This window comes from Nelusetta ayraudi, unplaced genomic scaffold, assembly GCF_046127955.1.
Source record: "Nelusetta ayraudi isolate G7.1 ecotype Tasmania unplaced genomic scaffold, CSIRO-AGI_Nayr_v1 ptg000168l, whole genome shotgun sequence".
Taxonomy (NCBI): domain Eukaryota; kingdom Metazoa; phylum Chordata; class Actinopteri; order Tetraodontiformes; family Monacanthidae; genus Nelusetta; species Nelusetta ayraudi.
Window position 1 is genome coordinate 2,989,168 of NW_027466218.1, and position 15,833 is coordinate 3,005,000.

Here is a 15,833-nt window from a genome sequence, read left to right on the forward strand (position 1 = left end):
GCTGATTTCTTTTTTTTTCTTTTTTTAAATTGTGGCCGGTTTTATTGAGCGGAAAGACGAGGTTGGGGGGCGGGGGGGTAGAGCGGTGATCTAAGAGGAGTTGCAGAGAGTTCCACCTCAGCAGGTGGCGGCAGAGCGAGCGAGCGGCACCTGACCGCAGGTTGACTCGCGAGGGGCTGCTCTGGTGCAGCCGAGTGGGAAGCTGCAGTATGTGGACATCACCGTTGATGATGTAGAACTGCTGAACCACGTAGCGCACATTTGCATGAAGGGAACTCTTGTCACAATACAGTTCTGACTAGAGGGTCTTTTTCTATTTTGATTGTAAGAAATGTATTTTGCATTTCTGTGGTGGAGCACGTTTCGGTTCATGAGTTTCTGGCTGTTAGACTGACCTGTGGACGGATGTCGTGCAACATGCATCATGTATTATTAAATATCAACTGTTTATTTACCTGTCTCAAATCACTTTTTACAAATTTACAATTTCTTGACACCACACATTTACCCATGGTATGATGAGCACAATTCACTTTACATTTGTTCTTGTTTTGTTAGCAACACAATTTTCCTCGAGCCGGGTAATTAACTCCCAGAATTGAAGCTTGACTTCTCAGTGCAGCAGATTCACTTACCGGAATATTTACTCTCCCTGCCTTTTTTTTTCTTTTAAACTTGGAAATTGTTTATTCTGTTCTGTAAAGGTTTTTACTCGGTGAAAGCAGCAATGGGTGTTTTTTCGAAGGCCATTAATATTGATGTGCTCTTGACAAATCCTTTACTATATTTTAATGTCTGCTCCCAAATTCACCTCCAGCTGTACTTCCCCTCCATTTTCCCTCTTCTGCATAGCAAATCACCACTGCTCTGTCAACGCGTTTCATCATCGGCCTGTGTTATGGCGTTCTAGTGTATAACTCATTTCACACTTACTATTTTGTGCCCACGAGTCTTTTAGTTATTAACAACAGCAGGTGATGAATGCCTGAGAGAGGTAAAGTGTTGGAAAATCCCCGGTGAAACTAATGAGCTCATATTACATTGATTCCGACGATTCTGCTCACGAACTGTGCGACCGGGTAGAGTATTTACACCAGAGACAAATTAGTGGACCTTTTCTCAATGATGGTCAATAGATTGAGTGTAAACACTGAAGAAAACTGTCAACCACTTTATTAATGGTGGATGTTGTGGTGGTGTACGCCCATCAGGGGAGGGGTGGTTTTATGCAACAAAAAAAAACATACATTTTAAGTCTGAGTCTTTTAAGTTGTTGAGTCTTAAAGGTCCAGTGTGTTAAATTTGGCCTGATTTATGATTTTAGGTTGATAAAGCTGAACATACTGCCCATAAATACATTAATAAAAGTGTATGCTTGCAGTACAATAAAAAATCTTTTGTTTTCCGACCTTTAGACCTTTCTCATATATATTTAAGAATATACATAAAGCAATAAGGTCTTGCCCTTTTATTTAGGAAAGCCCGCCTGACAGTCCCCTAAAAAAGAATTGCGCTGTCAGCCAGGCCTCCTCAAAAGTTTTGCACACTGTACCTTTATGTGTCTGTTAATTCTCAAACACATCAGGGCAGTTTTAGTCGCCAGGATATCTTCCATTTCAACTGAGAGCTGAGGGTTGATACTGGGCCAGACCCACACACCCTCTCCCACTCTGGCAAAACCATGTTTGGTTTTTAATTAAATCTTAAATCTTGACTGCACGTGGCAAGCTGTGTTGCCTCACCGGGACTGCACCGTGGCACTTGCTTCGCTTTAAAACCCTCGACAGGAAGTCGGGAAGAGATAAATTAGCAAACGCCTGAGCTCTTAATTGGGATAACGCCCTCGGCCGGCGGGTCAAAGGTCATCCTATTTGTCAACCTTGTGCTCCTCGCCTGACGAGAAGCAAGCCCCCGGACGAGGCCTCCATCGATCCGGAGTCTCCTCGGCTCCTCCGATCCCTCCCGGGACTCTTATTGGTTCCTCTGATCCCTCTAATACCCCAGCAAACCCTTAATGGCTCATTGATATGCTGCTCTGTTCTCCGGAGCTCCATCATAAAGTCTGCGGGGCCAAAGTGTCAGCCTTGGAGAGCCCCACCAACCGCCCCCAACCATTTTTTTCCCTTGACGGACAACTAAGAGTTTCGCTTGTCTGCATGTGTGTGAGAGAGGAACCACTCTGTCATTTGATTTGCCAGGATTTTGTGTATCGCCACTTCCCACCTGAGAGCGCAGCAAGAGAGTTTAGGAGCCCCAATCAGGGCACACAGCCGTTTCTGCCTTGTTTGGAAAGGAAGCCCGGCTGGTTCACATCTGTTTTGACCAGGTTTGGTTGTTTCTGGCAATTTAACAAACTCTTAACCAGACCTCACGGAGCCCCCCAGAGGGCCTGACTGTGCGTCGGGGGGGAGGCAGCCAGAGGAGAGAGAGAGAGAGCGGAGTGAGCTGATTCCATCAGTCCGCTAGATTAATCATTTAGAGCAGAGTAGCATTCAAAACAGCCGCCACCGCTGTGGCTCCAGCGAAGACGAGGGCAACGGACAAATTGTGGGCTTGTGAAATTGGGCACTTAGACTTACACAGACTTGAAAGAACCAGGGAGGTTGGGAGGAGTGCAAATTCCAAAGAAAGATTTTACACAATTAGCGCTCGGTGTTGCCGCCTCATTGACTCTCATACTAAACATCCATTTCCAGAAGGAAAAAAACAACAAAAAGCAACAAGTTCTCTTCTGTATTGAGTAAGCCTCCCTCCCCACACACACAGACAGACACACACAGACAGACACACACAGCAGCACACCAGTCCACAGTCATCTCTCTCTCTCTCTCTCTCTCTCTCTCTCTCTCTCTCTCTCTCTCTCTGTCCCTCTCTCTCCCTCTCTCCCTCTCTCTCTCTCTCTCTCCCTCGTGTGGAGGTAAATCTTTCTCTTCTCAGTGTGTTGACGCACCTGTAATTTTTTTCTCCCTCAGTCGTTTTCCACTTGTGGCTCACAGTCATCAGTCAGTCAATAGAATTTTTTCAGAAGAGAAACTTACTCTTCTGAGCAATTGCTCAAAATGAATCAATGTGCGAGATGATTACATGGTATTTTATCCAAATGAAGGAAAGTTATGGCCTCTTACTTGAAAGATTGTGAGGACATTTTGTTGGAATCTTCAACCATTTTTTTTTTTTTTCACTTTACATTGTGGTTGATGCACTGCACCTGTGATAAATGACCAGTTCCTGGCATTGATGATTTTACATCAAATATACTCAGACTTACAAGATATGTTTTGGGCGCAGTGTGTAAACATTAAGTCAGACTGTGTCAGAACTGATGGTTAAACCTGTAATTTGGTCATTCCGTGACATTCCATTGACAGAGTGGGAGTGAATCGAAGTGCCTCTTGAAAGGTCAACCTTAAACCTGCTGGTCGTTCCTGAAATGCTGTTAAGATGTTCAGCCATTAGTGCGAGGTATTGAGGAGAAGGGGGGGGGGAGGGGGGTCGGGGTGCTTGCATGTTTATACATGCAAATGTTTCAGCAAAGTGGGTCAAAATAAATAGATAAATGAAATAAAACCAAAAGAAGTCTGGCCGGGGCAGTGATTTGCCTTGCAGAGCAACACCCATCTGCCCTTTCCAAGGCTCATTGGCTCCCCAGATCAGGTGCAATCTGAACTGGAATCATTTGGATAATTGACCTTCTGCGTGCATGCATTAGAATAAATTAATTCTGATTGGCCGTGTAGCATTAGGAACAAAGTGGCAAAATGTTGACTCTTTTATATGCAGCCGCTGTTTTTCTTGTACCCCCGACCCGCTGAGGTGATTATAAATGCCACAGTCCCGACTGTCGCGGCACTTAGTGTGCTTGGAAGGAAAAAAGAGAAAGAAAAACAACGATTCTGGGTTTTTGAGCAAAGTGGAAAACAGCACAGCCGGACAGGAAGACGCATATGCAACGCTTTAGGTGAAGTGAAATGTGTGTTGTTCCATCGTACTGAGGGAGGCGTTTTGCCGGTGTAGGTTGGATTTTCTGTAGGAATCTATTTATCTGCGCACAGGTAAACATGCTGAGGCAAAAGTACCGGCGGCCGTCTCCTGCGGCTTCCTGTCCTCTCCTCATCCCTCCTCCATCTCCATAAGTGACCTTGCTATTCCGGTAAAAGTGCTGGTACCGTGTGTGTGTGTGTGTGTGTGTGTGTGTGTGTGTGTGTGTGTGTGTGTGTGTGTGTGTGTGTGTGTGTGTGTGTGTGTGTGTGTGTGTGTGTGTGTGTGCGCGCGCACCCGCCCTGTATGTCTCACTGTTGCCTGATGGACAGCCATTAACCCTTGGCAAAGAGGTTGAGGAATATTTATGTCTGCCTGTCAGCGGTGACACGACACCCCGTGGCTATGAATAATATTCCTGCTGCGCCAGCGGCTCCAATTGTTGCAACCAATTCACAGCTTTTGCGTGGCTTGTGTGAGTGTGTGTGCTGCTCTTTGTGTGCATATATGTGTGTGTGTGTGTGTGTGTGGGTTCAGGAGCATTGTGATACCCTGAGGTGAGCAGCAGGAGACGAGTCGTACACAGTGAAGAAAAAAACCTTGAAGCTCTTTCACTCTCATTTCATCTGTTGTGTTTTTGTCTCTGATAATTTTTTCGGACTCATTGATCAGCTTGTCCGTATGAGGTTTCCTGAAAATAAAAATAATCAAGTTTACCGCATAAGTTTGCATTTGATGGCTGTGGGCTACTTCGATTCATCGACATTATTCATAGTTATTCACTAATAACACAGATAGATAGATGGACAAGTCGATCATGAGTTCCTACTTTTTTTTTGCAACCTTTGAGAGGCTTTTTTTTTTTTTACGCCGTGTGGTTAATTGGCAGTCCAGAAGAGAGGTGTTGCGCTAAAACCAAGAAAATCCCGCACATGTGCAATTACTCACTCTGAAAGTGTCAACCATCGCATGCACGACTCCTGCATTGTCTCTGAAATGCTGCTGCAAGCTGTCGCAACAGTAAAGGTTAGAGTGTTAAAGTTAAGGTGGATGTTAGTTGTTGGTTGATCGCTGTGGAATTTGTTGAAAGTGTTGAAAAGTTTGAAGCAGAGACGTTCCACACGCAGCCAGCCAGCCTCGAACCCAGCAAACAAAACACTCGCTGCAAGTAGAAAAACAAAGCAACTGGAAAATACATATTTTATCGCCAACAAAGCTTTAATTCAGCCGTACTCAACGTAACGCACAAATTTGGCACCGCTTGCTGAGGTTTTACGCTCTTGACTTGTTTCCAGCTCAGCTTATTGTTGTTGCCCGTTTATTGTCCTGTAAAAACTCATTAAACTAATTGGGGGAAATATATGAGACAGAAGGCAGTGATTCAAGTGATCCATAAAGAAAAGTTGCACTCTTAACTGCCCGTTGTTACTGAAACACATCAACGCAGAGAGAATTTAAGTCAAAACGAAGGAGGGAGTTTAAAGCAGCGCTCCGCCGCCGCCGCTGCGCTCTTTTTTCACCCTTTTTGTTTAATTAGCATGATTCATGCTGGCGACACCTGTCAGACATGTTTAGAAGCGTCTTAATGGGGATGTCTGGCAGCGAGTGGATCAGACGGCAAACGATTACAATCATTACACACCAGATGCCTGATCATTTTATCTCCCAACTGTCAACACCACCAGGCCCAGACTGAGACGGAGCCGCTCGGTCCGGACTCGGCGCTGATATCGCTAGTCTTTGTTGAGCTTGTACACCCTGTACAATTAAAAAATCTGTTTATTTTCAGATACTTCAGCAATTTAATTTGTGATCCACTAAAATGCCGACAAATAACCACCTCATTTTTAGCACCACATCTTCGTGACCGCCCATGTAACGGCCATATTACTGTACCGTGGAGCTGCAGCTGTCGATTGTTTTGTGATTGTTTTGATGTGTGTGATTGAATGATAGCTTAAATTGGCAACAAAAAAAAATGTGAAAGACTGAGACTGTCAATTTAAACTTGCAGATTAAAACTTGCACCTTAAACTGTGACACCTCAGACATGAGAGGCATGAAGTCCTGAAAGGTCCGGGCTCGGGCTCAGGATGGCGTTCCTGAGTCCTCAGGGTGAGACCTTGTCTCAACCAACCAGTAAAACTGTCTGTGTGTCTGTCTGTGTGTCAGTGGAGAGGTGTCTCTGCCGGCGTGGCGGCCAATCTTTGATATAATGCTCAGTCTGTCTCTCCACAGTCCCAAGAAGGGGCTGTCATGCTTCAGCAGGCCGGATAATTATTTCTCTCTTATCCCGGCTTGCCAGGGCCAATCCCAGCCATCAATAGAACCCAGGGAGCGGGACCACTTCCCATCACCTCTCTTCTCTGGCTCCTTTCTCTTCCATCTCTCTTCCTCTATCTCTCTCACTTTGTCTCACTCACCCACTTCAAGACCTCTTTTTCTCTTCTTTTCTTTTCTTCTTTCTCCCCCCCCCACCTCCTCAACCCCTCTCGGCCTGTCGCCGTGTCACTCTCACTTCCTTCCTTCCCTCCTGGATCTTCTCGGAATACATTTGCCCGGTGACGATGGCAGCGAGTCGGTGGGTCAGTCGGTCGGAGAGAAGCGCCGCCGCCGTCAGGAGTGAACACTTCATGAGAGATGCGGGTTGTTGCTTTCCCACACGCATGACGCCGAGCAGACGAAATTGCGCCGGTCCTTCCATCCGGCCCTCCTCGTCACTCCGCCTGCCTTGAATGTGGCCGCATTCGCATCAACTGCTGTTCCAAGACACTCACAGCCCAGTTTGAAAGGCTCTGTTGTCAGTGTGTTTTTATTCCTGCGGTGATGCGAGTCCGCTGTGGAGCCAAGGTTCTTTTTCCTTTCTTTCTTTCTTTTCCTTTTGTGAAAGATGTGGGAAAAGTGCTCCGCAGTGGTAATAGGATGTGGCTACAGTAATTGCTTCCTTTGTTCCAGGTGAGTTATGTTTCCACTAATTCAATTCATTTTCCATCGGCGTCGGCTGACCCGTGACTCAAAACAAGTTTTGGTTACTTCAGCGTGATACCGGAGAGCTCGGTGCAGGTGTGAGAACCACCTCACTCAACCAAACCCAACTTTTCCATCATAATTTGCTTGAATTCCGGGGTCGTTTCCCTGTGTTTGCGTTATTGCTTGTGGCCTCGGGACGAGACAGACGTGCGACAACACAAAAGAGGCGTCTCTGTGTCGCCGGCAAAGTTTGAGCCTGTCGCCTCCCTGCTTATGGTGCTTTCAGGGTAAAGCGCCAGGCATGATGTAATCGCAGGAAATGCGAGCGTCGCATCGCTCAGTCATAATTAGCTCGTATGGAAGGCGCGGCATTATGTGACGTGATTGCCTCCAGTGACGTCTCGTGTGTTTGCGTCTGTACCTTGACTTTGTATGTATTTCTTTGTGCTTGGTGTGAATGGAAGTGTGGAAATTAGGTGTGCGCAGGTCGGAAAGTTTGAATGAATGAATGAATTTTGTTATTGTGTCATCCCTTTCAGGATTATAACACACCACCAAAAACCACATGAAATTATAACATTCACTTCCTGTAGATGACGCCACAATTCACCATAGGTTAGTTAACACATGAGTAAAGTGAATAAAATAAAAACAACAGACTTAATATCTCACCTAAATGTTTGTTCTCTTAGCCCAGGCTTTCTCTAAATATTCGGCAAGGGCGAAGACCTTGTCATCAAAAAGACATTTTAGTCTGTCTGCATCATTCAGCCACATCAAATCAACAGTTTCACACCTGTCAAACAATTTCTGATGCAATTCAGGGTACAAAGGGCAATAAAACACAAAGTGGAACTCATTCTCAACATCGAAGTAGACACACAGTAGTCACTGCTTTTTGGACATTAATCAAGTTTCAAATGGACACATGGACAGTGATTTTACTTTTATTTCTTAGAGACTAACCTTGACAATGGTCTTTTAATATCGTAGCTTGGAGCCTGAACAAATGTGCACAGATGGACGGAGAAATTTAACACACGTGGTGATTTTTCGCGTCTCGGATTAGAGAAACAAACTAAGCGTCTCTCACCGCCGGGCAGCAGGAGCCGAGCCGGCCTTGATTCGGAAGCTGTGCATGTTAACCTGTGGCCCCGGGGCAGAGCAAGCGGCCCTCAGCAGATCGAAAGCAAATAAACAAGTCCTGCCAAAAGAGGCGGCGACGGTGCAGCCTGTCTCCAGCAGATAAGACGGAACAATGGCCCTTAATAGGCCACCGAGAGACGCGCGGCCGTCACCAGCCCTGGCCGCTCCCCGCTCCTATCTGCTCGCCGGCTAACAAAGGAAACAAGATGCTCTCCCTTTTCTTTCTTCCCCTGCTGAGAGATTAGCCGTGCTTAACAGGGGCACGGGCATGAAAATGTGTATTTGAGTGATAATTCGGCAACGCATGCAAAACTTGTGACAAGGAGCCTCACGGAAAGAAGATGAATACAACTGCTTTCCATCCCCGTCCCCCTCCTCCCCCCACCTCGCCGTGAGGGAAATCTTGGAGGAGAAAAGTACTCGGTGTTTGTTTACTGTGTTATCAGCCTCCGGAATGAGTATGAAGATGCTCCTCGCGCGTCTTGCAGTTTTCCAGCGTTTCTTTGGAGTTTGTTTTTTTTTGGCCTTTGCAGCTTTTTTTGCCCCCTGAAATACAACATTGAGATTTGAAATAAGTCGTTTCCAAGCCATGTGAAGGGACAAGAGTCCTAAGGTGCATGAGCCATGTCTCGGTGCTACTACTGCTACTGAAGTAGGCCTAACAGCAAAGGACTGCAAGCAGGAAAGCAGATTCCTCATGTTAAGGCACCTTTTTTTTTCGTTAAAGTTAGACACAAAAGCCTTGGCAGGGTTTGTTTTTTTTTACTTCGTCATCTTCTTCTTTTGAGGAGGTTGCCGGCAAGGATTCTGTTTAGAATCGATTCAGAATCGTTTCACAGTGCAAAACGCAGGCTGAAAGAAACACAAAGATCCTTTAACAAGAGCGAGCTGGCACGCTCGCCCTTTGCGCCGCCTTCTGATGAAAGAAATCCACCCCGCTGCCAAGTCGCTGACCTGAAATGAATGCCTTTTTTTTTTTTTTTTTTTTATGGACGCACAGCGGCTGCTCCTGCCTCTGTCACAGGAGCTTAAATGCGGTGGTGGAGTGTGATGATGGAGAATTTAGGGGATTGGCGGCTATCAGGGCCAGTGTGAGCCAGATCCTGCACCGCGGCAGTCGGAAGCGCAGAGATTGGCCCCCCTGAACTCGCTCCCTATTTTTATTTACTACAGAGCAGAGCGGCATTACGTCACCGTCAGGATGCAGCTGCTGCGTATCTATTGTGACAAGCACCAAAATATCTCTCCTCTACTGTTCCACTAAGCAAACACCAAGCAAGCACAGCCGATTCCAAATATCACAGCAGTGGGCTGCCTCGTCCAAGAAGTGCTGACCGTCGTTGACAGAAGAACCACAGGCAGAAGAAGCTGCCTTGAGATTAGTGTGGATGCAGTTCTTTCAACAGAGCTGAATGTAGAAGAAGAACATAAGAATTGAGTGCTTTTTCTCATTGGAAGGTTGGATTCTTCGAGGCCAGTGGCAGTGTCGCCTTGTGCACTGAGAGTCATTGAGCAGATCAGACTTAAGGTAGCAAATCTCATTTGTTCACTTTAATCGGGCAGGGAGACTCTGCCGCCGCTTTCTGTCGGCCCTCGACCAGGTCCAGGAGATGCAGGATGTTCCAGTCATGACAAGTGAATGTGCCGTCACATGGCAGAACCAAATAATAGAGGAAACTAAGATGCACTTTTCCCGCCCTCCAGCATCTCTGCGTGTTTTAATTTTAAAGCTGCATTCCCTGCGGGTGAGCCAGATCACATTATCTCTCTTCAAATTACAGCGATGAGGTTGTCGTGTGGGCGCGGACCCGGGATCCCAACTCGCAAATGGCAGGAGTGGGAGAGCTTCTGCGTCAAATGTGTTTCTCTCTTTGGCATTTAGTGGGGATTTGTTTTACATGACGACTCCTGAAGCTCACTTCTCACCCAAATTGGCAAAAATAAAAGGGGGAAAAAAGTCGAACTAAAACTTGCGGCTGGGTGCCGCCCCCGCTACCTGCTGCATCCAATATTTTTTCTAAAAATGCGTTTACTTGTGTGTCAGGCCACATAAATCATGTCCGATGTACCATTAATATACCTCGGTGTCAATAGTGGATGCATGAATGGAAGAAATATGGTTCTTCCCCGCAGAGGCCGAAGTGAAGAATTACGCTGCGGAGGGAGTAGAGAGAGTGGAGCCTCTACAGCCAGCTTCCACAAAGAAGGCGCCTAAATCTCTACTGCCCCCAAGTGGCCGCAGGACAACGCTGTGCACGCGTGTGCTTTTTTTTTAGACCCTCACCGCAAAGCCTGCAACACACAATTGGGTCTCCAACCGTCCTGAAACCCCGAGTTGATTGCTTGTCATTGAGTCATTAACATATTATGGAGTGCTGGCGCGCTGCCGGGACTAATTCCAGCTTCCTGCGTCGTTACATGCACATCACCGCGTCACTGTTCTTGGCGGTGCAGCCACTGCAGGTCTGCACATTTATGATGAGATCGATCTTTCCTGTTGGAAGTAAAACTTGGCTTATCTGCGGTTACTGGGCAGTGTCAACCCCCACCCTCACCTCCGCATGTGCGCCTCTGTCTGCACCCGACGGTGGTGCACGCTCGCAGCCCTGCGGCGGTGGCGTGATACAAACACATGCACAAGTGTGGTATAAACTGTAGACGGAGCTTCGCAGGCTGTCAGAGGAAACCCCTCCGCTACGGGTCTGCGGAGCGTCGAGCCGCTATCGTTTCACACCTCCCACTCTCCATCTCTCCATCCCTCCCTCCCCCCACTTCCTCTCTCCCCCACCCCCCACCCCCCGACCGTCTGCCTCTCGACCGTCTGCAGCCCTTTGCACGGAAAAAACACCGGTCATCAAAACAGGCTGTGTTGCTCATGCAGTTTCTTTTGTTTGTTTGTTTGTTTTTTTCGCCCCGCTCCCACCGCTCCATTCTTGTCGGGGGAGCAGCAGTGGATGTTTCCTGCGTGTGCGTCTGGAGGCCGCAAACGCTCACACGTCACTGCGTAAACGGCGGCCGGCTTTGCCTGGGCGATAAGGCAGCGTGAGATTGTGGATGTAATTGACGCTCGCCAGTCAATACTTGGGTTATGAAGGGGTCGACATCTGGAGCAGAGTGCAATATATTAATAGCCCTACAGAAGGAAATGAACATAAACGGCTCCAATTAATCCCTGGACTTGTCCTTTTTAATGCGGCGGCCACTTTACATTAGACAGCCTCTCTGACCGTGCAAAGCGGGGAAAAGAAAGATCACTGATCGCGATAAGGACTCGTCTCGCCGCGAAGAACGTCGCTATTTCCCGCAAGCAGTGCCTTTTTGAAATGAACTGCCGATGTTATCGGAGTCGTCTGGGATTGGATTAGCATTTTTAACCAGAAAGAGCAGGTTATCAGCCAGCTGGGGTCTGAGAACGAGCCGACAGTGTACGAAGTGCTAAGCTAAATTTCACTCATTACGTCTTCGTCAAAACCCGACAATACTGCACATATATTTGGCTATGCATTTACATAGAGCTCATTTTCAGCATATGGTCAAAGCAAACGTGAATCGAAGCAAAAAAAAAACAGACATTCAACAAATGAAGGATTCTTAAAGTGAGAAAGCCAATTAATGAAAGAGATGATATGTAGAGAGCTCACTGACATCTGATTGGTCCGTATGATCCACCTTTACGGAGAGCTTGGTGCCCGCCAGCCACTGGATATCGGCCGATAATGAGCTGATCAGCTGAACGTCCCCAATTATTCTCATTGCAACCAGCAGTTACTGTAACTTCCTGTTTTGTTTTTTCCCCCACATCTACAATGTGTTTTTCTCGCCAGTGTTTTTTTTGTTTGTGCATTTTTTTCCCCTTCTATTTTGCACGTCCTTCGTGTCATCCACAACACAACGCACCTAATCAGCATGAAGCGGCACTCTGTGTTGACCTAACAGCATGCTCAGTGTCTGCGCACGCCACCGCCGCGTTACTGCCCACGTCTCTGTTTGTGTCAGCGCTCTCGCCGGCGCTCTCGCCGGCGCTCTCGCCGGCGCTCTCGCCTCTCCAGAAGGAGATATTCATTTGGATTGCGCACAGAGGACAATCCCGCGGCTGTCGCTCTGATAGCGATCCAAGCCCTTGATCTTCTCTTCCCATAAACATCATTAGCCCACACCGAAAACATATACACGTTCACCGCAGCTGCACACGCACAAGCACGCGCACACACACACACACACACAAGCTGCTCATCCAAATCGGCGCTAACAGATTAGCAGTGATTATAAACAAACATGGGGGATTAATCCTGTGTACCCGCGGTCTACTTTCTTAGCGAGTTAGCCGGGGTAATTACCAAGTGGTAGATTGTTAGTGTAATCACACGCGCGCACGCACGGGCACACAAAACAATCTGCCTTGCTTCGATGCCCCGCAATATTACTTTTTTCGAGCTCATTTTCTAAGAAAGTTGGCGATATCTTGGGTGGCTGGGTGGAGGAGGGAAGGTGCGAGACTATTCTGGAAATAAATTGGCTTTCAAAATTCAAAAGTGAGATGATATTAGCAGCAGGTATAACAATCACATTGTGTTAAAAGGCCAAATGTGAAGGCTCACCTGCCTGCCCGGCCTGCTGCACGAGTCACTCATCGCTGTATTGCAACAGTTCACATGCAACAACAGTAGCTGCGTTTGCATGACCCCCTAGAACTGCGTAAAACCTAAATATCACGATAAAAAAATGGTAATGGAAATGCTTAAACTTTTAAAATGTGCCTAAAAGGTTTTGACGCTCTCATGAGGTGGTTTTTCAGACGTATCCATATAGAGGTATATCGCAAAAGTGTCATGGAAACACTTTCTTCGCATGGAAAAACAGCTACTGACAGCAGTCACCTGGCTATACGAGAAACTAGTTAGCTGACTGCTTGCTTTGTGGTTTGGGCAACAGAGGCAACGCAGACCAAAAAAAAAGACGTCATCTGGGAAGTCAAACAGATGTTTGTTTGTTTTTTCACGAGCAGGTGCCGGGCAGGCAACCAAAGTTATCTGTTCTCATACCAGACCAGCGGAGGGCGCTGTTATCGGTGGGGTGCTGCACTCACAATTTATAATACGTCCTAAAAATATTTTTTCAATTTTCAGCTGTTTTTAGGTTCAGAGCGTTGCATTTTCTATTATTTGACTTCATTTTACTCGTGGTTCTCTCCCGCTGCTTCACTTTCACCCACCAACAATGTGTCGGTTCATTCTGCTTCCAGCCGCGTAAAGCCTTCAGCCCGCTAAACAACTGTGCACCGAGATTGCACAGAAGGCAGCTTTCATTAGTGTTGCTGCGCGTCCTGGTGGCGAGAGTTTAAACTTTGAAGCGGCAGAGCTTGTTTCCTGCTCCCAAACATCCCAGAACGTCTGCGTGGAAAAAAACACTGTAGAGGGTTTAAGGGTTTTTTTTCCGTTGGCGGCCGACCGTTTTGTGCTTGAGGGGAACCTCCCATCCGGAACAAATAGACGATATAAACCTACATCCTCTGCACAAAACCTCTTACAATTGCACTGAATGTCTGAGTGAATGAAGTGTTCCCACTTTTCGTTGACTTTCAACACACACACATGCACACACACACAGATTTGTTCTTTGCAACCTGGTTTCACTTTTTTACTTTTTTCTCCTCTTCTTTTCTTGAACAGGTTGAGGCGATCCTCGTCAACATCTTTGGTGGGATTGTCAACTGTGCCATCATCGCCAACGGCATCACCAAGGCCTGCAGGGAGCTGGAGCTGAAGGTGCCCCTGGTGGTCCGGCTAGAAGGTGCACGCACATCCTCTCGCGTACAAAACAAACACAACGCAGTCGGGCGTTTCAGGTGTGTCCAGGCTAAAGCAGCTGAGGCCGAGCGCGTTGTCTCTTGCTCCTCAGAATGATGGACATCACTGATCTCAGTCTATCCATCTGTCCTGGGTGTGAAATGCTTAATCTTAGCAGAGACTCGTGACGCTGTAGAGCGACACTGACCTTCAAGTTAACATTTCAAACCAAAGCATAGACCTTTCGCTGGTTGCTGAACAGTGCACATCCCGAGGCGGAGGCCGCCTGCCGCGTCTCTCCTGCTCCTCAGTGCGAAACCTATTCCAATGGGGGGTTTTTTTTCAACTTTACACCAGTGACGCTTCACCTCGTGTCTCCTTTAGCCACGCCCTTCATTATCCCCCAACCAGAACAGCACTGAGGCTCCTGAGCTCTGATTGGCTCACCTTTCACCTGCCCCATGCACACTTCTCACTGCATGTCGTTCCACACACTGCTCATTTGTGTTGCACCTCATGTCAGGCTGTATAAGGTCTGTGTAGAAATTCACCCTGCAGTAAAGTCTGGACATTTTGAGCCTGAATTTGTCATTTCTTTTTCACATTTAAAAAAACAAACAAAACACAGAAAACCTAATTAGACTAGAAAACTTTATTCAAGGTTAATGCTAATCTTGCACAATCCATTAGTTTTTTGTTTTTTTTATTACTTCATTGACCCAAACAACAAAAAGTAAATAAAAAAGGAGTGTGTTGTTGCCTGAATGTGCTATTTTATTTTTTGTAAACTCAAATATATTTTTTGTATTTTAGTTTATTATTGTTTTTAAAGCTACTACTAACCCGCAGCCACTCGAGCGAAGCCATGTAAATCAGAGTGATTCCTAAACAGAGCCAGCGCAGAAGGTCGGTGCCGGTTCGCTCCGACCGCGTCTCTCTAGCCGGTGTCTAATCCGAGCTTTAGCCACGGGTCATTACATCCTGGGCCGCCGTCTTGTGGAGAAGATTGCTTCAGAACCAATCGGCTCAGGCCGCCGCCGCCGGGCCGGCCACAGAGCAGCGAGGAGCGACGGCCTGCCTGCCTGCCTGCCTGCCTGCCTGCCTGCCTGCCTGCCGCTCTTCAGCGGGATCAGAGTGGATTAACTGGCGCAATTCTTAATTGGGGAGGCTCTCTTGAAAAGGACTGAGTTGATATTATTGCTGGAGATTTATATATTCCCGCGTGTGGGGCGGAAAGGAAGGAAGGACGCTGATGGAGGCGATTCAGTAAACAGTTTCTTTATTTATTTTTTGAAAAAACCTTGTTTATTTTGGGTTTGTCGAGAGTCCGGCTGAATTGCGGCGCCTTTCCGTCGTCCTCGGAGGGAGGGGCCGCGACGCGTGTCATCGCCAAACAAAAATAGACCCCCTTCAATGAACACAAATACTTCACCGCCCCCTCTGGCTGCAGTGTAAACACAGACATATTGCTCTTTGAGAGTGCTGTCTGCCACAGTCGGAAGGGGGAGAGCGAGAGAAGGAGAGAAAAGAAATCCCATTTAATAGCCCTGAGAGTCCTGGGAGGAGGTGACTGCATTCGCTTAACCGTGTCCCCCCGGCCTATTGATTCACGGAGCCATTCCCCAACTGTCTGTAAAACAGCCCAGGCTGTTTTCTCCCCTCAAAAAGAGTTCTGGCCATTTTCTCCCATTTAATTAAAAAGAGATGCAAGGCCCCACAGTACGGCTGGGATGGCCTTTCCACTGCTGACAGTGTCATTATGGCTTTAATAGCCATCTGCTGCAGCTGAACACACACACACACACACACATACACATACGCAGTAACACGCGGCGACGCACATAAAAACACACACACACCAATTTGCGGTTCGCTCCTGCGTTTCTTTAACCCCCAACATTTGCGTGGACAAAGAGCCGAGTTTGAATTATGAATCGACGGCCGACGCTTCCT

The 15,833-nt window shown here is 47.2% G+C and overlaps 1 protein-coding gene across 1 annotated transcript in view; it reads left to right on the plus strand.

Moving 5' to 3' along the window:
- The window catches only part of suclg2 (succinate-CoA ligase GDP-forming subunit beta), a 74,057-nt gene that overhangs the window by 53,498 nt on the left and 4,726 nt on the right, over positions 1 to 15,833 (plus strand). Inside the window, exon 10 of the mRNA XM_076014229.1 lies at positions 13,764 to 13,884. Within this exon, the coding sequence (XP_075870344.1) occupies positions 13,764 to 13,884 (121 nt within the window). The remainder of the gene's footprint in view (positions 1 to 13,763; positions 13,885 to 15,833) is intronic.